Source organism: Esox lucius, chromosome 8, assembly GCF_011004845.1.
Source record: "Esox lucius isolate fEsoLuc1 chromosome 8, fEsoLuc1.pri, whole genome shotgun sequence".
NCBI classification, from domain to species: Eukaryota; Metazoa; Chordata; class Actinopteri; order Esociformes; family Esocidae; genus Esox; species Esox lucius.
The window spans coordinates 23,055,929-23,072,563 of NC_047576.1; the positions used below are offsets into that span (position 1 = coordinate 23,055,929).

The 16,635-nt window shown below is 39.2% G+C and overlaps 1 protein-coding gene and 1 long non-coding RNA gene across 4 annotated transcripts; one reads left to right on the plus strand and one right to left on the minus strand.

Annotated features, from left to right (window-relative positions):
- Nucleotides 1-993: 993 nt before the first annotated feature.
- Nucleotides 994-6,468, minus strand: LOC105024858. The gene is made up of 3 exons (XR_829085.3): nt 6,291-6,468; nt 2,508-2,654; nt 994-1,076 (listed from the first exon to the last, which is right to left on the minus strand). It is a non-coding gene; the product is annotated as an uncharacterized LOC105024858 (long non-coding RNA).
- Nucleotides 5,838-8,566, plus strand: LOC105024859 (regulator of G-protein signaling 21). 3 transcript variants are annotated; one of them, XM_010895111.4, is made up of 5 exons: nt 5,838-5,982; nt 6,527-6,592; nt 6,707-6,798; nt 7,544-7,710; nt 7,904-8,566. In XM_010895111.4, exons 2-5 carry the CDS (start codon nt 6,582-6,584, stop codon nt 8,078-8,080), a joined length of 447 nt encoding a protein of 148 aa, XP_010893413.1. In that variant the 5' UTR covers nt 5,838-5,982; nt 6,527-6,581; the 3' UTR covers nt 8,081-8,566. The 3 variants fall into 3 exon arrangements, with proteins under 3 accessions (XP_010893413.1, XP_010893414.1, XP_010893415.1); XM_010895112.4 differs by having other exon boundaries at nt 7,547-7,710; XM_010895113.4 differs by having other exon boundaries at nt 6,728-6,798.
- The last annotated feature ends 8,069 nt before the right edge of the window (nt 8,567-16,635 follow it).

A 16,635-nucleotide genomic window follows, 5' to 3' on the forward strand; every position in this document is an offset into this window, starting at 1 on the left:
TTTATTTGGGTTATCCCCTGAAACAAGCACTACAGCAATTCAAGAAAGAGTAGCATAAAAACACATTGCCGCTATCTTAATAATTGTTGAGAGACCTTGTGAGCAACAGGATCCACAAAAAATGTATATTGTTTTGACAAGGGCAGTGTCAATGGACATTTATTGCTGACACAAACACATGAAGAAAACCAAAACGGCTACTGCGGAAGATGAAGACATTGAGTTGTGAGTAAAGGCAAAATTAATACAGCAGAGTCCCTTGAAAGCGAAATGCAACAAGTTGTAATCTTAGATGTGGATGAAACAAGGTTAGATAAAGATTTCTGTGTCTTTTTATACATGCAAAATCATTTAGTACCTCTTGTGGTAAATTTGTTTAGGTCTTTGTTGTTTTACAACAACAAGAAATGAACTTGATGCCTTCTGGAAAGTATGTTTAATATTGCCAATTTACCCAATAATAATTTAAGATGCACCAGTGTTGCTGCTTTTACTTCGGAACAAAACAGTCCATAAGATGTTCATTATTTCCCCATGCATTATAGATAACATGGTTTGCATTCTTGATAATGCAGAATGTTAATTGAGTTAATGGAGCTAGGTTTTGACCCATCCTCTTTCCCCCAGACATTTAGAAGGACTTCCTATTTCCTGTATGCTTCAGTGAGGACAAAAGTAATGGTGCTACCACATTAACTTTACAAACTACAGTATGCTGTACATCCATTGCAAACTAATATTTACACATTGTGCCAGGAGATAACTGGTGGCTAATTGTACCATTCCACTGCTCATAACAACTGGCACCTTCATTAGAGTCAAGGTAATTAGTCGTGATTTGCATCATTAAAGACAAAACAATGGTGCAATAAATTATGAATGATCAATCAGAGCGTAATTACCACGACTTGATCTGCGTCTTCAGGCTGGAGAGGAGGAAGGGGAGGAGAGACTACAGGGCAGACCGTTTTTTTGTACGATCAAACAAAGGGCCTCCCTCTCTCTTTTTTATTTTCTTCTTCGTCTGTCTTTTTCGGCGTGTGTGTGCGTCGCTCTTGCAGCTGAAGCAACATACTCTAATGGAGTTACAGGTAATGACAGGTAAGATAATGTCTTTTGACTTTTCTTGTAAGCTTGTAAATTACTTTGTAATCTTGGCACTGCACAGTTAAAAATCAAATCACAATTTATTTGCCACGTACAGGGGATATAAAAAGTATGCACACCCCTGATGTAAAAGAATGAGACAAAGATAAATCATGTCAGACCTTTTTCCACCTTTAATGTGACCTATAACGTGAACAATTTAGTTGAAAAACAAACTGAACTCTTTGAGGAAAAAAATGAAAAAAAGAATGAGACAAATGAGAAATCAAGATTGCTTCATTTGTTGATCTTTTGGGCTGGTAAGCTAATTGGAGTGGGTTCAGGATGCCCCAGATGAGGGTGTTGATGCGAGCCATGACCAGTCTTTGAAAGCATTTCGTGGCTATAAAAGTGAGCGAGATTGAGAGGGTGATAGTCATTTAGGCAGTTTGCCTTTGCATTCTTTGACATAGGGACTCGTTAGCTACTCATTAGATGGTCCTTCACATGTAAAACATTGAGATTGTTTTTAATGTGATTTCAACATAGGAGAGAAGTTCTATTTGAACTTGGAGCTGGTTCTCACTTCAAACAAATCAAACAATGTACAGTAATAACACTGTATGTAATGTAATTTACTTGAGTCATGAAGGAGGAAGACTTATGGAGACCCTATGGTTTTGCAGTTAAAATCTCATGGTGTTTGAATATATATTCATTACTGTCTTTTGCAAAAACTGTATTTCTTTCACATCTTTTAGGACAATGTCTTTATCTTAAATGTATACTGTGTATACATTTGACATTCAAATAGCTTTAAATTGCCACAAAATAGTTGCAAGGATCAGATAATAAAATGCATGGAAGATTACATAAAACACATCTGCTAAACTTCTGACCGAACAGATAACAAATTAATTAACTGGACTTTGTCACTGTAGTCAGACCTGGTTAGCTAAGAAAAAAAATTATGTTGCTCACCAACCTTACTAGTTTTCCTTTCTATCAGATATAGATCATACTATATATCTGTCTACCCAGTTAGTCATCTCACTAGTATCTTACTATGTTCCAGTAAAGAGTTTAAGGCTGTAACTTAAAATGTTTAACTCATTGAAAGCCAGCTTTCGTAGCTATCTAGCCATGGCATGTGGCAAAATCGAATGCTAAATTATGCAAATTCTGATAATATGGAAACAATTCCATGGTAGCCTAATTAAAATTGCTACCTGAGATGTGGGGCTGGCAGGGTTGTCTAGTGGATAGATCATCTGACCATTATCCAAAAGGTTGCTAAATTGAATCCTAGTTGGCAATGTCAAAGTGTGTTTGTACTTTTGCAGAGCAAGACAGTTAAGCCTAATTACTTCCTGGTCATTGCTGAAAATGAGAATTAGAAAAAAATGGTTATATGATCTTACCTATTAAAATAATAGTGCTATCTTTGACGTTCAGTATGTTAGAAAAATGCTTGGCACCGACAGAACCTTCTTCTTACAAGGTCTCGATGTGTCCTTTGGTCTCTTTTGTCTGTAAATATATCTGGCACAACAGCACCCCCACTTTTGCTGTGGCAAAAAAAAAAACAATACAAAAAAATTAAAACAGCCAACATTATGAGCATATTTAGATGATATAACAGTTTTTGTGACTGTGACAACAGTTTATTTTAAATAACATTTACATAGTAAGTAAATAAAATGTTCTATTTACTCTAGCAAATTCTATTTTCTATTGACACCAGTTTAGTTGGTAACTAAAATGGTGCTCTCCGTCAAAGGTGATAATAGAATTGGTTTAGATGACAATGTGAGATCAGTTGCTTTGCGAAATTGAAAAACTATATTTTTTTCTGATTCTGTTCATACTTGGAGTTCATAACAATATTTCCTACATAACCACTCATTTCACTTCAAAATACATTGAGCGAGACATCAGCTTCAGTAGCCACAGGGAGTATCTGTAGGAAAAGTGTCCCATGTTACCTGCCATGAAGTCTTGTTTATCAAAAATAAAACTTAGTGTAAGAACACTCTATGTTAAAAGGATGAGTTATAACTGCTGTTCTATGTAAGCATAAATGTGGGTTGAGCCTGCAAAAAAAAATGATGTTACTGTGAAGGTATCCAATAAGGGGGAAAAAAGCATTAGACACCTGCTGCCAGACAACAGCAGTAACACAGACAGAAAAGATTTCACATCTTTCTAAATATGAACTTCTCTGCATAAGGACTGCCATTATGTCAATCCAATGGGGAACAAAATGAGAAGATCAAAGTGTGTTAAACCCTCCCTGCCTTTAACCAATTGGATGTGTCCTGCAACAGACAAACATAGTAATAGAGCCAAACACTAAGACTGTGGAGCACTGGACCAGTTCCCTGTTCTCTTTGCAGCTGAGCTCTTAACATGAGCAACAGTGGCCGACAGCCACTGCTAGGTCAGCCCCTCTGTCGGTGTAGGAGGAGAGGGGAGGAGATAGGGAGAGAGAGAGAAGGAGAGATAGAGAGAGAGAGAGAGAGAGAGGTAGAGACATAGCTCCCCACAGTGGCAGATAGTTGGTTTGTCATAGGATAGGGATTTGGCGTTAGTCTGGTAATGCACTGGACACAGAATAAAGAAAATGAATATCTATGATTGTACATGATGTCTGGGTTTCAGAGAGAGAGAGAGAGAGAGAGAGAGTGAGAGAGATTATATTTAAGAAGGAGGATGTTGAGGTGAATATGGCTGAAATTGTAAGAAATCTATGCAAAACGTAAATCTGGTTGTAATTAGGGAGGACCGTTACCATAGAAGCAAACAGAAAATAACAGACGTGAAAGTAGAGGGAGAGGCTATTGGCCAATCAACTCTTCATTCAGTCCGGGGTGGTAATCAGCATAAGATAATGTGACAATGCAAATTCAATGAAGTTGACATGAATGTCCCATTTCTCTTGTCATAAGAACAGTTCATTAGCAAAATTATTATTATTCAAATCTTTCCTTCGTATTGTCATTCTCTGTGTCTTTTCTTCCATTTTCTCTACCTCTCCTATTCTCCCAGTAGAGAGGAATGTATTTGAATAAACCAATTTGATTGGAAATCATTGCAATGTTATGGTATTCTCCCTATATAAATGAGTCCTCCACAGCTTTGATTCAGTATGCATGGAGAGCAGTCTTATTTCAAATCAGGACTTAAGCTGTGCCAAACTAATTCAGGAAGTCTATTAACAGCTAGTCTTCTGCTTCTGCACATACCTAGACATTTACACACGTATTACCTAAGGTATCTCAGGAGTAAATGGCCACTCATTATTTTCAGTTTACATTGACTCTTTGTAGATTTATCCTTTATACAGAGACTCACGCTAAGACCTACATCTCTTTTACAGCTGAGCCCTGTGTTAATAAACACATACACATATGAAAAACACAATTCTAAAAAAAAAACTTTCCCACTGAACAACAAAAAATGTATCTTATCAAGCATTTCAATTGACCTATAGGCAGCAAGTATCTAGCTTGAGGTTATTCCATGAGTAAGACCATTTATAAATATTCAATAGCTTGACACAGTTGTAAAACATTCATTATCTATCACCAATGTCTGCTGCCAGGTGTTGTATGCTTTCCCATTAATATGTATCACTCCTTCACATGAATAATTTGCAGCTAGCCGACCTCTCCTCTCCAGTGCAACCATTCTCCTAATATTTCACCTATGCGCTCTCCATCCGCTGAAGCCTTTCCCTCGGTCATTGTTTTATATGACTAATGTACTCTATAATCGCCTGGTGGGATCAAGGTCAATAAATTTAAGTAAAAAATGCATTCATCACTAGTCTCTACAGGACTGAGTGGTCTCACCTTGTGAATGGATGAATAAAGGGAGGTTGGCTGGGAGATGAATGGCTTTTTCATTCAGCTTGGCAGAGACACTAGGTTCCAATGGACACACTGGCCTTCACCTGCCCTTGTGCACAGATAGGCCATTGCTATAGTTCAGAGGGAACTAATGCATGTCAAATACCTGGGTTTTATGTCTGCTCCCGGGCGCAGACCAAGGGAAAGTCTGGGGAAATCACACAGTTGTAGCCATGGAGGATAAGACAGTGTAAAGGTTTTGGTAACACACCTAATTCCGGTCTACCTAATACATGGTCTGACATGTTGCTGAGGCTCAGGGGAGGGAGTGGTGATATGAACCCGTATGACATGAGGCTTACGGTAGATCTGGCAGGTTTTGTTTGGGTAGTCAGATTCCCAGCTACAACAGTCACTGCAGCCGTCACAGCACCTGTTCGCACTGCCAGTACCATCCCATAGAGGGTTCACAAATCAGCCATTGGTGTGGTAGATGGGGTGGACAGATAGGGGCTTTCTGCTGTCTCTGAAGCTGCCGCTCGTCCCCACTTGCTCACAATACCACTTGCTCTGTCATCAGTCATTTTTATAGCCTTCGTAGCTAGGGGACGACTGTCCTCCCCCCAACCACCCACTCACACTCCCTGCACGGTGACCCCTCAGTCCACTCCTTCCCTTCTACTGCTGCTTATCTTCATGGGAGAGTGATGGGTAAGGGGTTTATTGTCGAACCCGGTCAAACATGTCCCTCTGATTCTTCAAGCTTCCCTGATTCCCACCCTGGGGATTCCAAGTCCAAAAAGCACAGTAAAATCTCTGAATCACCTCTTAACCCTCCCATCTGCCAATCCTCCTCCCAGCCCAACATGTGGAGACTTGTGTGTTTTAACCAGAGGGTAATAGCAAAGTGGGAATAGAATAGGGAAGTCCAAGTAGAACTAGGAAAAACATCAGAATTTGTTCAGCACATGACCAAGTGCTGATTTTCAGGATTTAAACATTCTATTTTAGGTGTATTAAAAGGATTTCTCACAATGTATATAGAGTAAGTATAGACTTTTTACTTTGTTTTGGCTGTATAGAAAAATGTACTGTAACAATACAAAGTCTTGTGAAGTGCCTTTCACATTCTTTCCATTCTCTATTGAACATCAACTACATGACTGGCAGAAATAAACTGGTATGCTCCTGTTGTTTGCATTTCTAAACACGAAGGAAGGACATACGCTTCATTGTAAATTAATCGTTCACTGTTGATTTGATTGTTAGTCTCGATTCACATGAAGATACAATATGTTTGATGCAGAAGACTGCCTTTTGATTGTTTAAAAATTATTTTGACATTTAATGTACCTTTCTGAAATATCTGCAGATTCTGTCAGCTGAAGTTTCAAGGTTTTCTGTTTCCATCCCATAACTGTCCGGTTGCTGTTCTGCTTCTGCTTTTTTTTTGGCACATCTGACTAGACAGACTTCCTGTACTCCCTGTTGCCTCTGTTTGTCCATCTCTCTGTGTTTATAAACTGTTTCTCTCAACCTCTCTTATTCTTTGTTTCTGTTCATGTATTTATTTTTCTCTCACATTTTAGATCAGCTGTTTCCATCCTTCATCTCTCATGTTAGGTTGGATATCATCACAGGGGCATGGACAGGAAGTAAGTCAATATTATGTTCGGCATAAATTTAAACCATTTGAACATCCTCATCATCACCACCTATATTTCTGTCAAAATATTCACCATCAACAACAAAAGATTAAGAGTCCCTAGGCTTTTTTGTTGTTTCTGTAGGGCCCCCAAGCCCCCCATCGTTGAAGTTGTGTCATGGCGCCAGTCCCTCAAAAAACTGCTGGAGTCTAAAAGTAAGATAATGTACACTCCTCCCTCTGTTTGTCTCTCTCTCTATCAATGCCAATTCTATTGAAAGTGAATAAAAATGTAAAGATTACACACAACTAATAAGATGTAGGCCTGCTATACGGTTTGATGCTGTTGATAAAGTCCTACCAAAGATGGTGCAGAGTGTTACCAGTCTAAGCCAAAGTCAATGGAACTGGCTGCTGTTGTACATATTTTGTCTTGTGTCGATTAGAGTCAGTTCTCCAGCTGTGATTTATGTAAAGCAATTAGTGTGAGTAATGTTGGGGCATGTAGTTTGCTGTTTGTTTGTGTTCCCAAAAGACTAATGAAAAATAGCACACCTGCGTGGATCTATAAGTAGGCTAAGCATTTAGAAAAGGAACAGTAGGCTACAAAGGACAATACTATTCCCATAGGACTTCTGCATACTTGTTCATTTGCATCTAAAACAACTGCCATTTTTATTGGGAATGCAAAAGTTTTTTAACACTGATCCTTATTCATATGTTTATAAACTTTTACATAATTGGTCACTCAGAATATCTGCTATCAGGCTCAGTCTCTAATAAATCTCTGTCAACTACTCAAACTAAACAAGTTTGATGTCCAGTCTGCTCTCTTTAGGCTAACCTAAGTTCTGCATGCATAGCATCAACACCTCCATGTGTGTGCTGGTCTCTTTGAATGTTAGTCTCTCTTTGTTATTCTATGTTCACAATATCTACTTTCCCTGTTTCTACCTTGAAGCAGGGCAGCTTGCCTTTAGAGAGTTCCTGAAGACTGAGTACAGCGAGGAGAACATCTTGTTCTGGCTGGCCTGTGAGGAGTACAAGACCATCACCTCAAATACTGAAATGGCTGAAGCAGCCAAAAGGATCTACCGAGAGTTTGTACAGGTCGATGCCCCCAGACAGGTACATAGAGACATTAGACAGAACATCTGTTTGTGTAACTTCATCTTCTTGACTTTCTTTTCTTTCTCTCTGTCATTTTCTCTCTTTAGTTCTCTCTCCAAGTTCTGCTCTCAGTAATTTTATATTTTTGTTGTCTCGCTTTTGAACATAATGACTGCATTAAGAAAATCTTTAATTCATTACTCAATTCCAGATAAACATTGACTGTGAGACCAGACGAGAGATTACAAACGGTGTGTCTCAGCCGACCCTGAGCTGCTTCGACAAGGCACAAAGAGTGATATACAAGCTGATGAAAAAGGACTGTTACCCAAGATTCCTGAAATCTAAAATCTATCAGGCTCTTTTAGAACCATCAGAAGCCAGCTGAGTTTTCAGGACCAGGGGAAGAATAATACTTGTCTACAAAACAACAGGCTGTGGGCTGAAGTCATTCAACTGTCTCCTCTCTAACTACCTGTCCATGTTAGTTCAGTGTGGTTTTAGTCTGGACTGTAGCACAAAACACGGGAACCATATAAAGTCTCCCTGCAGAGAAATCTCTGTTGAATTCCTATTCTATAAACGTAAAACAGGATTACCCTCAGCAAAAACATTTGAATATTATACATTAAACATATGATTACAGATTTGATTATCTAACAACTTCATTTGCAGTATAATATATAATGTATGTTTTGTAACTTAATTATAATTGTATAATTTTCTATGAGATTAATTATATAATCGTATAATATCCTATAAGATTAGTATTTGTCATCCAATGATTGTTCCTTTGACCATTAACTGTACATTTATATACATATATGTTATATAGAGCATTTCAGTAAAACATTTTGGGGGGGGGGGGGGGGGGGGGGGGTGTTGGCAGTGGCAGGATTTGACTTGGTCTTCGTAGGAGAGGGAGTGTCAATGGTACAGGAAGAATGTAGAATCATGAATGTATTCTCATAAAGTCTATGTAAACTAGGACATCAGGCTTTGCCAGTAAAAGACAAATTCAGTGAATTTGATAATTTCTGTATTGTTTCTGTCAATGACAGGAATTCAATAAGCAGCCCCAACACCCTTCTGTCTATCTGTGTGTATGTGTGGATGTGTCTGTGCCGGTGTGTGTGGGGGGGCTCGTGCATGGTGTAATTGGGATTCTGAAGGCCAAGCCAACGCAATCAGTGCAGCATCAGCTGAGGTCATGTAGTCTCTGTGTCTCTGTCATAACCACACGTTGTTCCACTTTATCTCTCACACCCAGAGCAACCCTAAAGGGTCTGTTCCCTAGGCAACCAGCCCAATGGGTCATCGTTGAGATCTCTCACTCTCCGACTCTTTCTGGTCGCTTTTAGTCTCTCTCTTTCCTATCGCATTGAACTTTTCATGAATGTATCAGTTGGTATAACACGTTGCTTACAATGTAAGGGTTGTGGGTTCCCTTCCCAAGGGAAGCCAGTACAGGAATAAAAACAGCATGAAAATGTGTGCAATGGATAGGAGCGTCTGCAAAATTATTCAAATGTCTACATCTTAACTCTGAAAACGGCTAGTGTTTTTTCTACAGTACTTTCATTCACTTGTTTATAAGGTTTAAATCAGTCCCTGATTAATAAATCCAGCATTACTCTGGTACCCAAAGCCTATTATTCTAGTTTGAATAATAATAATATTAATGGCAGGACACAGTATTAGCACCAGTAATTTATATTGAATATGTATTTACGGCGGCTCTGCGATGGTGAGCCGAGCAGTCCCCGCACCAGGCTGTGATTCTGCCATTCAGGACACTTTCGATGTGGCAGCGTTAGTATTTGGAGAGGACCCAGGGGTGCCGTGCTGAATTTCACTAGTTGTCTCAGGTAGTAGAGGTATTGGTGTACCCTGTTGAAAACAGTAGTGGCATTGATTGTCCATGACAAATCCTTGGTTATCTTGACACCAAGGAACTTCAAGCTGCTGACTCTCACTACTACAGCCCCATTGATGTGGCCTGGAGACAAAAATCATCTTTGTTTCGCTGACATTGAGAAAGAGGTTGTTATCCACAATGTCAATTTGCATATGTCGTCTGTGTAGAGCTGTAGGCTCTAGGATACAAAACCATGTTCATGGCTTTCCCAGTGACTCTCACAACACACCCACACACACAGACACAGACACTGTAATTGTGTGCTAACCAAACCCATATTGCTGGTATACATCACTTCATGCTGGATATAAACATTAGTGAATCCATCACAGCCTTTTAAGTTGGACTATGATATTACTGTCATTAGGCCTATATGTCTATATACTATGTCCCCTGTCTGAATCAGTTACGGTTAAATATATTAATTAATGGAGTCAATTCACTAACTCTGATAGTATGGGGGATTTCTGCACGAAGGTTTAGAAAGTTATTAGAAGAAATACTTAGGCTATTAAGGAATATGTTGATATGTGAGTCTGATGATGATGTTTCTGGCAAAAGGCAGGTGGTTCTATAAAATGATCCATCTTCAATGGTAGCTTTCTATGTGTGTGTGTCTTTATGCGCATGCGTGTGCATATCTGTCTGACTACAGAGGAGAAAAAACTATTCCAACCATGACATTTGGAATCTGTAACTCAAAGACAGAGCGTTAATAAGACAGTAGGGTCATAAATCTGAGATGTGCAGTGACACAGACTGAAATCTACATAATACTCCACCAGGCCTGGAAACAGAAGGGATTTAGGTGTCTGGATCTACGGGAACCTTTCATCCTTTATCTCCCTATTGAGACTGGAATGATGGCACAAATGTACATGAACCATTACAGAGAAAGATTCAAAGCAACATAAACAATATCTCTGTCAATTATAGTACAAAACATTGTTTGGGCCAAAATACAATAATATTGCATAATATACCTGTATGAGACTGAGAGTCGGTGACGCTACCAGCTCCGCCATTGCTGTACTTGCAATGCTAACAACATTCTTTCGCAGACCTCTGTAGGAGAACTCCAACACCTCAGCTATAGCTCACAGAAGCAGCAGAACCTATACAACGGTTGAAAATATCGCTAGCAAGAACCACCTTAAAAGAAAATACGGCTTACTGTTTCAAAGAAACATTTGCCAAAACTGTCAATCAAATAGTGGCAGAATAAATTTAACCACACAACTACTCACATTGTTTCAAGACCTCGGACAGTATATGCTGGCAGAGAGAATAAAGTTGTGCTGTATTTGATTTCCAGCATGTAGCAATAAAAAAAAATCACAAAATGTCATTACCTTTGTTGATCACTGGTTGTGTAAATGTCATTACACAACCAGTGATCACCAGCTGAAATAATATTTTACTCACTGTATTCAAAATTATATTAATGAGATAGCAACAAAAAGCAAGCTGTAGATGAAAACAGTCCACTCTCCTGTCCATCTTCATGAAATGGATAACAGCAGGTTCATATAGCTGGTCTTCTGATTTTAAATCCGAAATAAGTTCTTATTCGATTGAGATCAAAGCCAGGGCTGACAGCTGGGCCATCGGCGTCCTTACCTACGTACACTCGCTGCAAAAAGATAGCTAGGCTCAGCGTGAGAAAATAAGATAAGGCTCGCTATTGGCTCTGAATTAGTGCCATTTACTTAGGCAATCTAGAGGGCCTTGAGGCATCATACAATTGTCCCACCTAATAAAAGACAATTTGTGATTGGTTGATTCTACTGACATTGGCTGGTGCCTTCTATTCAAAGCCTGAGGGCCTAGCCAATGAGTGTTGAGCACAGCTAGGTCATTTCTACCAAGATACAACCATGGAAATATACTGATTGGATATTTTTTTTCTCTTACATAGTAATGCATCTTTTTCCAAAACAAACTGAAGAAAATCAATAGGAAGAACATGACGATTAAAAAAAAAAAAAGATGAAATCAATTATAACCAAATTGCAAATTATAATATATACAAATATATGCAGATTTGTATCTATCATTAGGCCCGCTCTGAGGGTGTAGAGGGCCCTGACGGCTCCTCACTGTTTAAAGCATCGTTGGAAAGTGCAATGTCTTCAAAAACCCTATCAGATGGTTGTGTGAGGTCTAAAGCTTCAAATGTAATCAAACATGTAATATTGTTGCTCGGATGCAAGCCTCTGCCCTTTCGTTTTGAGTAGACTGGGTTGAAGTTTTGAATCAAGCCTCGATGCATTGGCTTTGCGCATCCAATCACTAGTGACAGCTGAAGTTTGAAGAATTTATGAACAGTAATGCAGATTTGGCCACCTTTTTACTTGACAGGTAATGTAACATTAGAGACCTCATTTAGCTAGTTAGCTAGATAATCAAGGAAAGCTATGTGTAAGTTACAGCTAGATTGTTCTTTCCCTAGATATAATTATTATTGGTTATATATTCAAATGATGTGACGAAGAAACATTTCTGCTCATTTTCACTAGCTCGCAAGAAGAAAAAAAAGCAAGTCAACGTTTGTGTTTCTTTTATTTCTAGATGCACAGATACGTTTTAGGAAGGTTTCTACAAAGTCTTAAAAATAAGCTAACGTTAGCTAGCTAACTTATGAGTCCAAGCAGACACTCATTGATTTTATGTTCTGCTGGAAAATTGTGTAATAACCTAGTTATAACCTAGCTGGTGTTCCTTGCATAAGATAAAGACAAAATTAAATGCGCTATGAGTTGTTTGACCAAACATAACGGATAAGCTTCCATTGCTCAGAAGAATAAAATACATGGCTTTTATTGTTTCCCAGTCAATTGTCTACTGTCGTGTACTGTAGTAGGCTGGATAGATGAAAAATATTAACACCTTTTCTGGATGAAACTTATATTGTTGTGCTCAACATTGAGGCCAGTTTCATAATATTACCTTATATTCAAGCTCCTTGCTGTAGTGTAATAGCAATCACCAGAAAACAGGCTAATTTGGGGGCTTTTTTCACCCTAGCTCTTCCTATTAACTCTATTGAGGGCTGTGGCACTAACTCTTTTATAGAACGTGCTCCAAACATTATAATTCCAGCCAATTGTGCTACATCACAATACCCTAGCCAGAGTCAAAGTAGAGTCAACAAGCTTTTAATGCACTGTAGGTTTAGCTCACACATTTCCTTTAACAAGTGGGCTACAAAATGCCTTAACTCTGTTTGTGTAATAGTGCAAGTGCATAATGGTGATGCAAAAAGAAAGGAAAACAAAAACGAGGAATAGTGAACAGTCTCTTTTACTTTCTGCCAATCTCTTTACTTTTTACTCTTTTCATCAGTTTCCAGCCGGTGGTAGTAGAAATTTATATTTTCAGATTTTCACATGCACCATTTTAATCAGGAGGACCTCCCATTTTAAATAAGATATGACAGACTATAACACACTAGCCACGAAAAATTTTCCACCCATTGGTTTCCTGTGACTAGGAGAGAGATGCCGATATTAAGAGGCAAATATCTCAAAATATATATCAGACACCATTTTAACCAGCAGAACCTCCCATTCTAAATAAGATATGATTGGGCAGCGCCATTCACTGTCATCAAATGCAAATCCCTGAAAAACATTTTTCTTTAGAAATCTGAGCTCCGCCTGTTGGTTTCCAATGGAGACACATGCTGGTGTATTGAGGCGAATGTATATTTTTTTTCTCAAAATGTATATTTTTTTATTTCTTCAAGTAGGGCATCGTTTTATTCAGGAGAAGCTCCTCTTAATAAAATAGCATTTGGTAGCACCATTCACGGTCTTCAAACACTAAACAAGAAATAGTCCGAAGTTTCGATATTTTTAAATACGGCCAAACTTACACAAAACACAGGTTTTTGCGCAATTGATACCGTAAAGGACCAGATATTTACTTCTTATACCAGTAGTTATTTTTCAGTTTTGTTGTAAAATGAGGATAAAGTACTAAAATTAAAAAGCAAACCTATTTTGGTGCCGTTTTGAGCAAATTGAATTTAAAGCTTCATTAAGGTCAGAAGTTGCTCAGTGTTTGTTTCAATTAATTAGCTATGGGCTCACGCTAGTGTTCCAACTCAGCCGCATTCCCTGGCCGTTTTACTGGCGTGGGTGCATTTGCATGCAGGGTTATTCCTGCATAGAGTCATTTTTGGTCCCCCGCAAAGAGGTTTTAGCGACCGGAATTGTCCGGGTTAATAGATAATAACATTGGATTCTAATTCTCAATTCAAATGATTATACCTAGGAAGTTAGTAGATACTATTAAGCAGCGGTTGACATTAACTTTTTGGCTCACCAGCCATTGTGGCTAGTGGTTTTCCAAAGTTACTAGCCACCCAGCAATTTCACTAGCCACCATTTTGTTGTTGGGAAATTATGTGAAATTATGTGCTACATCGTAGCCTGTCTAGTTCAAACTGTTGGTCACTGGAGTGCAAGGCAATAGGCCTAACACAAATGGACCAGAATCAAACACTGTATGTAGGTAGTGCTCATGGGAGTTGTAGGGACGTACAGTCGGGAGAACAAGTATTTGATACACTGCCAAATATGCAGGTTTTCCTACTTACAAAGCATGTATAGGTCTGTCATTTTTATCATAGGTACACTTCAACAATGATAGACTGAATCTAAAACAAAAATCCAAAAAATCACATTGTATGATTTTTAAATAATTAATTTGCATTTTATTGCATGACATAAGTATTTGATCACCTAACAACCAGTAAGAATTCTGTCTCTCACAGACCTGTTAGTTTTTCTTTAAGAAGCCCTCCACTCATTGTTCTCCACTCATTACTTGTATTAACTGCACCTGTTTGAACTCATTACCTGTATAAAAGACACCTGTCCACACACTCAATCAAACAGACGCCAACCTCCCCACAACGGCCAAGACCAGAGAGCTGTGTAAGGACATCAAGGATACAATTGTAGACCTGCACAAGGCTGGGATGGGCTACAGGACAATAGGCAAGCAGCTTGGTGAGAAGGCGACAACTGTTATTATTAGAAAATGCAAGAAGTTCAAGATGACGGTCAATCTCCCTCGGTCTGGGGCCCCATGCAAGATCTCACCTCGTGGGGCATCAATGATCATGTGGAAGGTGAGGGATCAGCCCAGAACTACACGGCAGGACCTGGTCAATGACCTGAAGAGAGCTGAGACCACAGTCTCACAGAAAACCATTAGTAACATGTTGTGCCGACATGGATTAAAATCGTGCAGCACATGCAAGGTCCCCCTGCTCAAGCTAGCGCATGTCCAGGCCTGTCTGAAGTTTGCCAATGGCCATCTGGATGATCCAGAAGAGGAATGAGAGAAGGTCATGTGGTCTGATGAGACAAAAATAGTGCTTTTTGGTCTAAACTCCACTCGCCATGTTTGGAGGAAGAAGAAGGATGAGTACAACCCCAAGAACACCATCCCGACCGTGAAGCATGGAGGTGGAAACATCATTCTTTGGGGATGCTTTTCTGCAAAGAGGAGGATGGATGGGGACATGTATCGCAAGATCTTGGCCAACAACCTCCTTCCCTCAGTAAGAGCATTGAAGATGGGTCGTGGCTGGGTCTTCCAGCATGACAACGACCCGAAACACACAGCCAGGGCAACTAAGGAGTGGCTCCATAAGAAGCATCTCAAGGTCCTGGAGTGGCCTAGCCAGTGTTCAGACCTGAATCCAATAGAAAATATTTGAAGGGAGCTGAAAGTCTGCATTGCCCAGCGACAGCCCTGAAACCTGAAGAATCTGGAGAAGATCTGTATGGAGGAGTGAGCCAAAATCCATGCTGCAGTGTGTGCAAACCTGGTCAAGAATTACAGGAAACATATGATCTCTGTAATTGCAAACAAAGGTTTCTGTACCAAATATGAAGTTCTGCTTTTCTGATCTATCAAATACTTATGTCATGCAATAAAATGTAAAATTAATAACTTAAAAATCATACAGTGATTTTCTGGATTTTTGTTTTTGATTCCGTCACTCACAGTTGAAGGCTACCTATGATAAAAATGATAGACTTCTACATGCTTTGTAAGTGGGAAAACCTGCAAAATCGGCAGTGTATCAAGGGAAGAGCTTGCATTTTCCAACATGACAATGCCAGACCACATATTCCACCCGCATTTGGCGGGTGGGCGGGTGCCAATGTCAAGCCCTGCTAGTAAGCCTGTTTAACACAATCCTCAATGGAGTCTAGCGACTGCTAATTATAGTAATTACATGGTGTTATGACAGTGTCTCTCATATGGAAGACCTACGTTCGAAACCTTTTGAGCGCAACAACATTTATTAATTATTTCTGGTAGATTCCACGATTCCCTCATCTTTTCACTTGATGAAAAAATGTGTTATCGTCGCCTTTATTGATAGTTATTGTATAAATGTCAATCACAAATGAAAGAAAAAGTATGTTGTTTTTGCCATGAAAGAAAAAAGATACATTCCTATGCCATGAAATGAAATAGCTTTGGCAGACTCACTAGCAATTTCTCATTCTTATGATTATTCCAGTAAGTTAGTAGATTCCGGTAAAGCTTATTACTGGCTACTACACTGTTAAAACGGCAGTGGGCAAAAGAGGAATTTGTTCAGGATAGAGAAAGGGGCTGAACTGACACCCAGTAAAAAGTACAGCTCTGTGTTGTAGTGGTTAACTACACAGCCTTTCATATGGGTGACCTGGGTTCCAATCTTGAGGTGGCTGCACTTTCTATTTCACGCCGGCTGAACTAGGCTTGCCCGGTTTCTTGTTATTTTAGACATCTGGTCACTTTAGGTTATGAAGGGGTTAAGTTTATGGACAAGCACTAAAGTTGGGGCTATTTTTGGTGAAATGCGGTTGTTAAACTGTCCTCTTAGAGCATATGCAGCATGTTTGAATTGTATGCTCCAAAATGTATGCAACATTTTACTTCCTTTTCGCAGAGCTGGAGGCAGGGGAAGAGCTGCCAGTAGAAGAAGACATATACATTGCATTTTCACACAC

Bases quoted from the DNA above. Each gene is read 5' to 3' on its own strand.
- LOC105024859 (XM_010895111.4), top strand. The intron at 6,799-7,543 runs GTAAGATAATGT...TCTACCTTGAAG, and splicing joins AAAACTGCTGGAGTCTAAAA to CAGGGCAGCTTGCCTTTAGA. The intron at 7,711-7,903 runs GTACATAGAGAC...ACTCAATTCCAG, and splicing joins AGGTCGATGCCCCCAGACAG to ATAAACATTGACTGTGAGAC.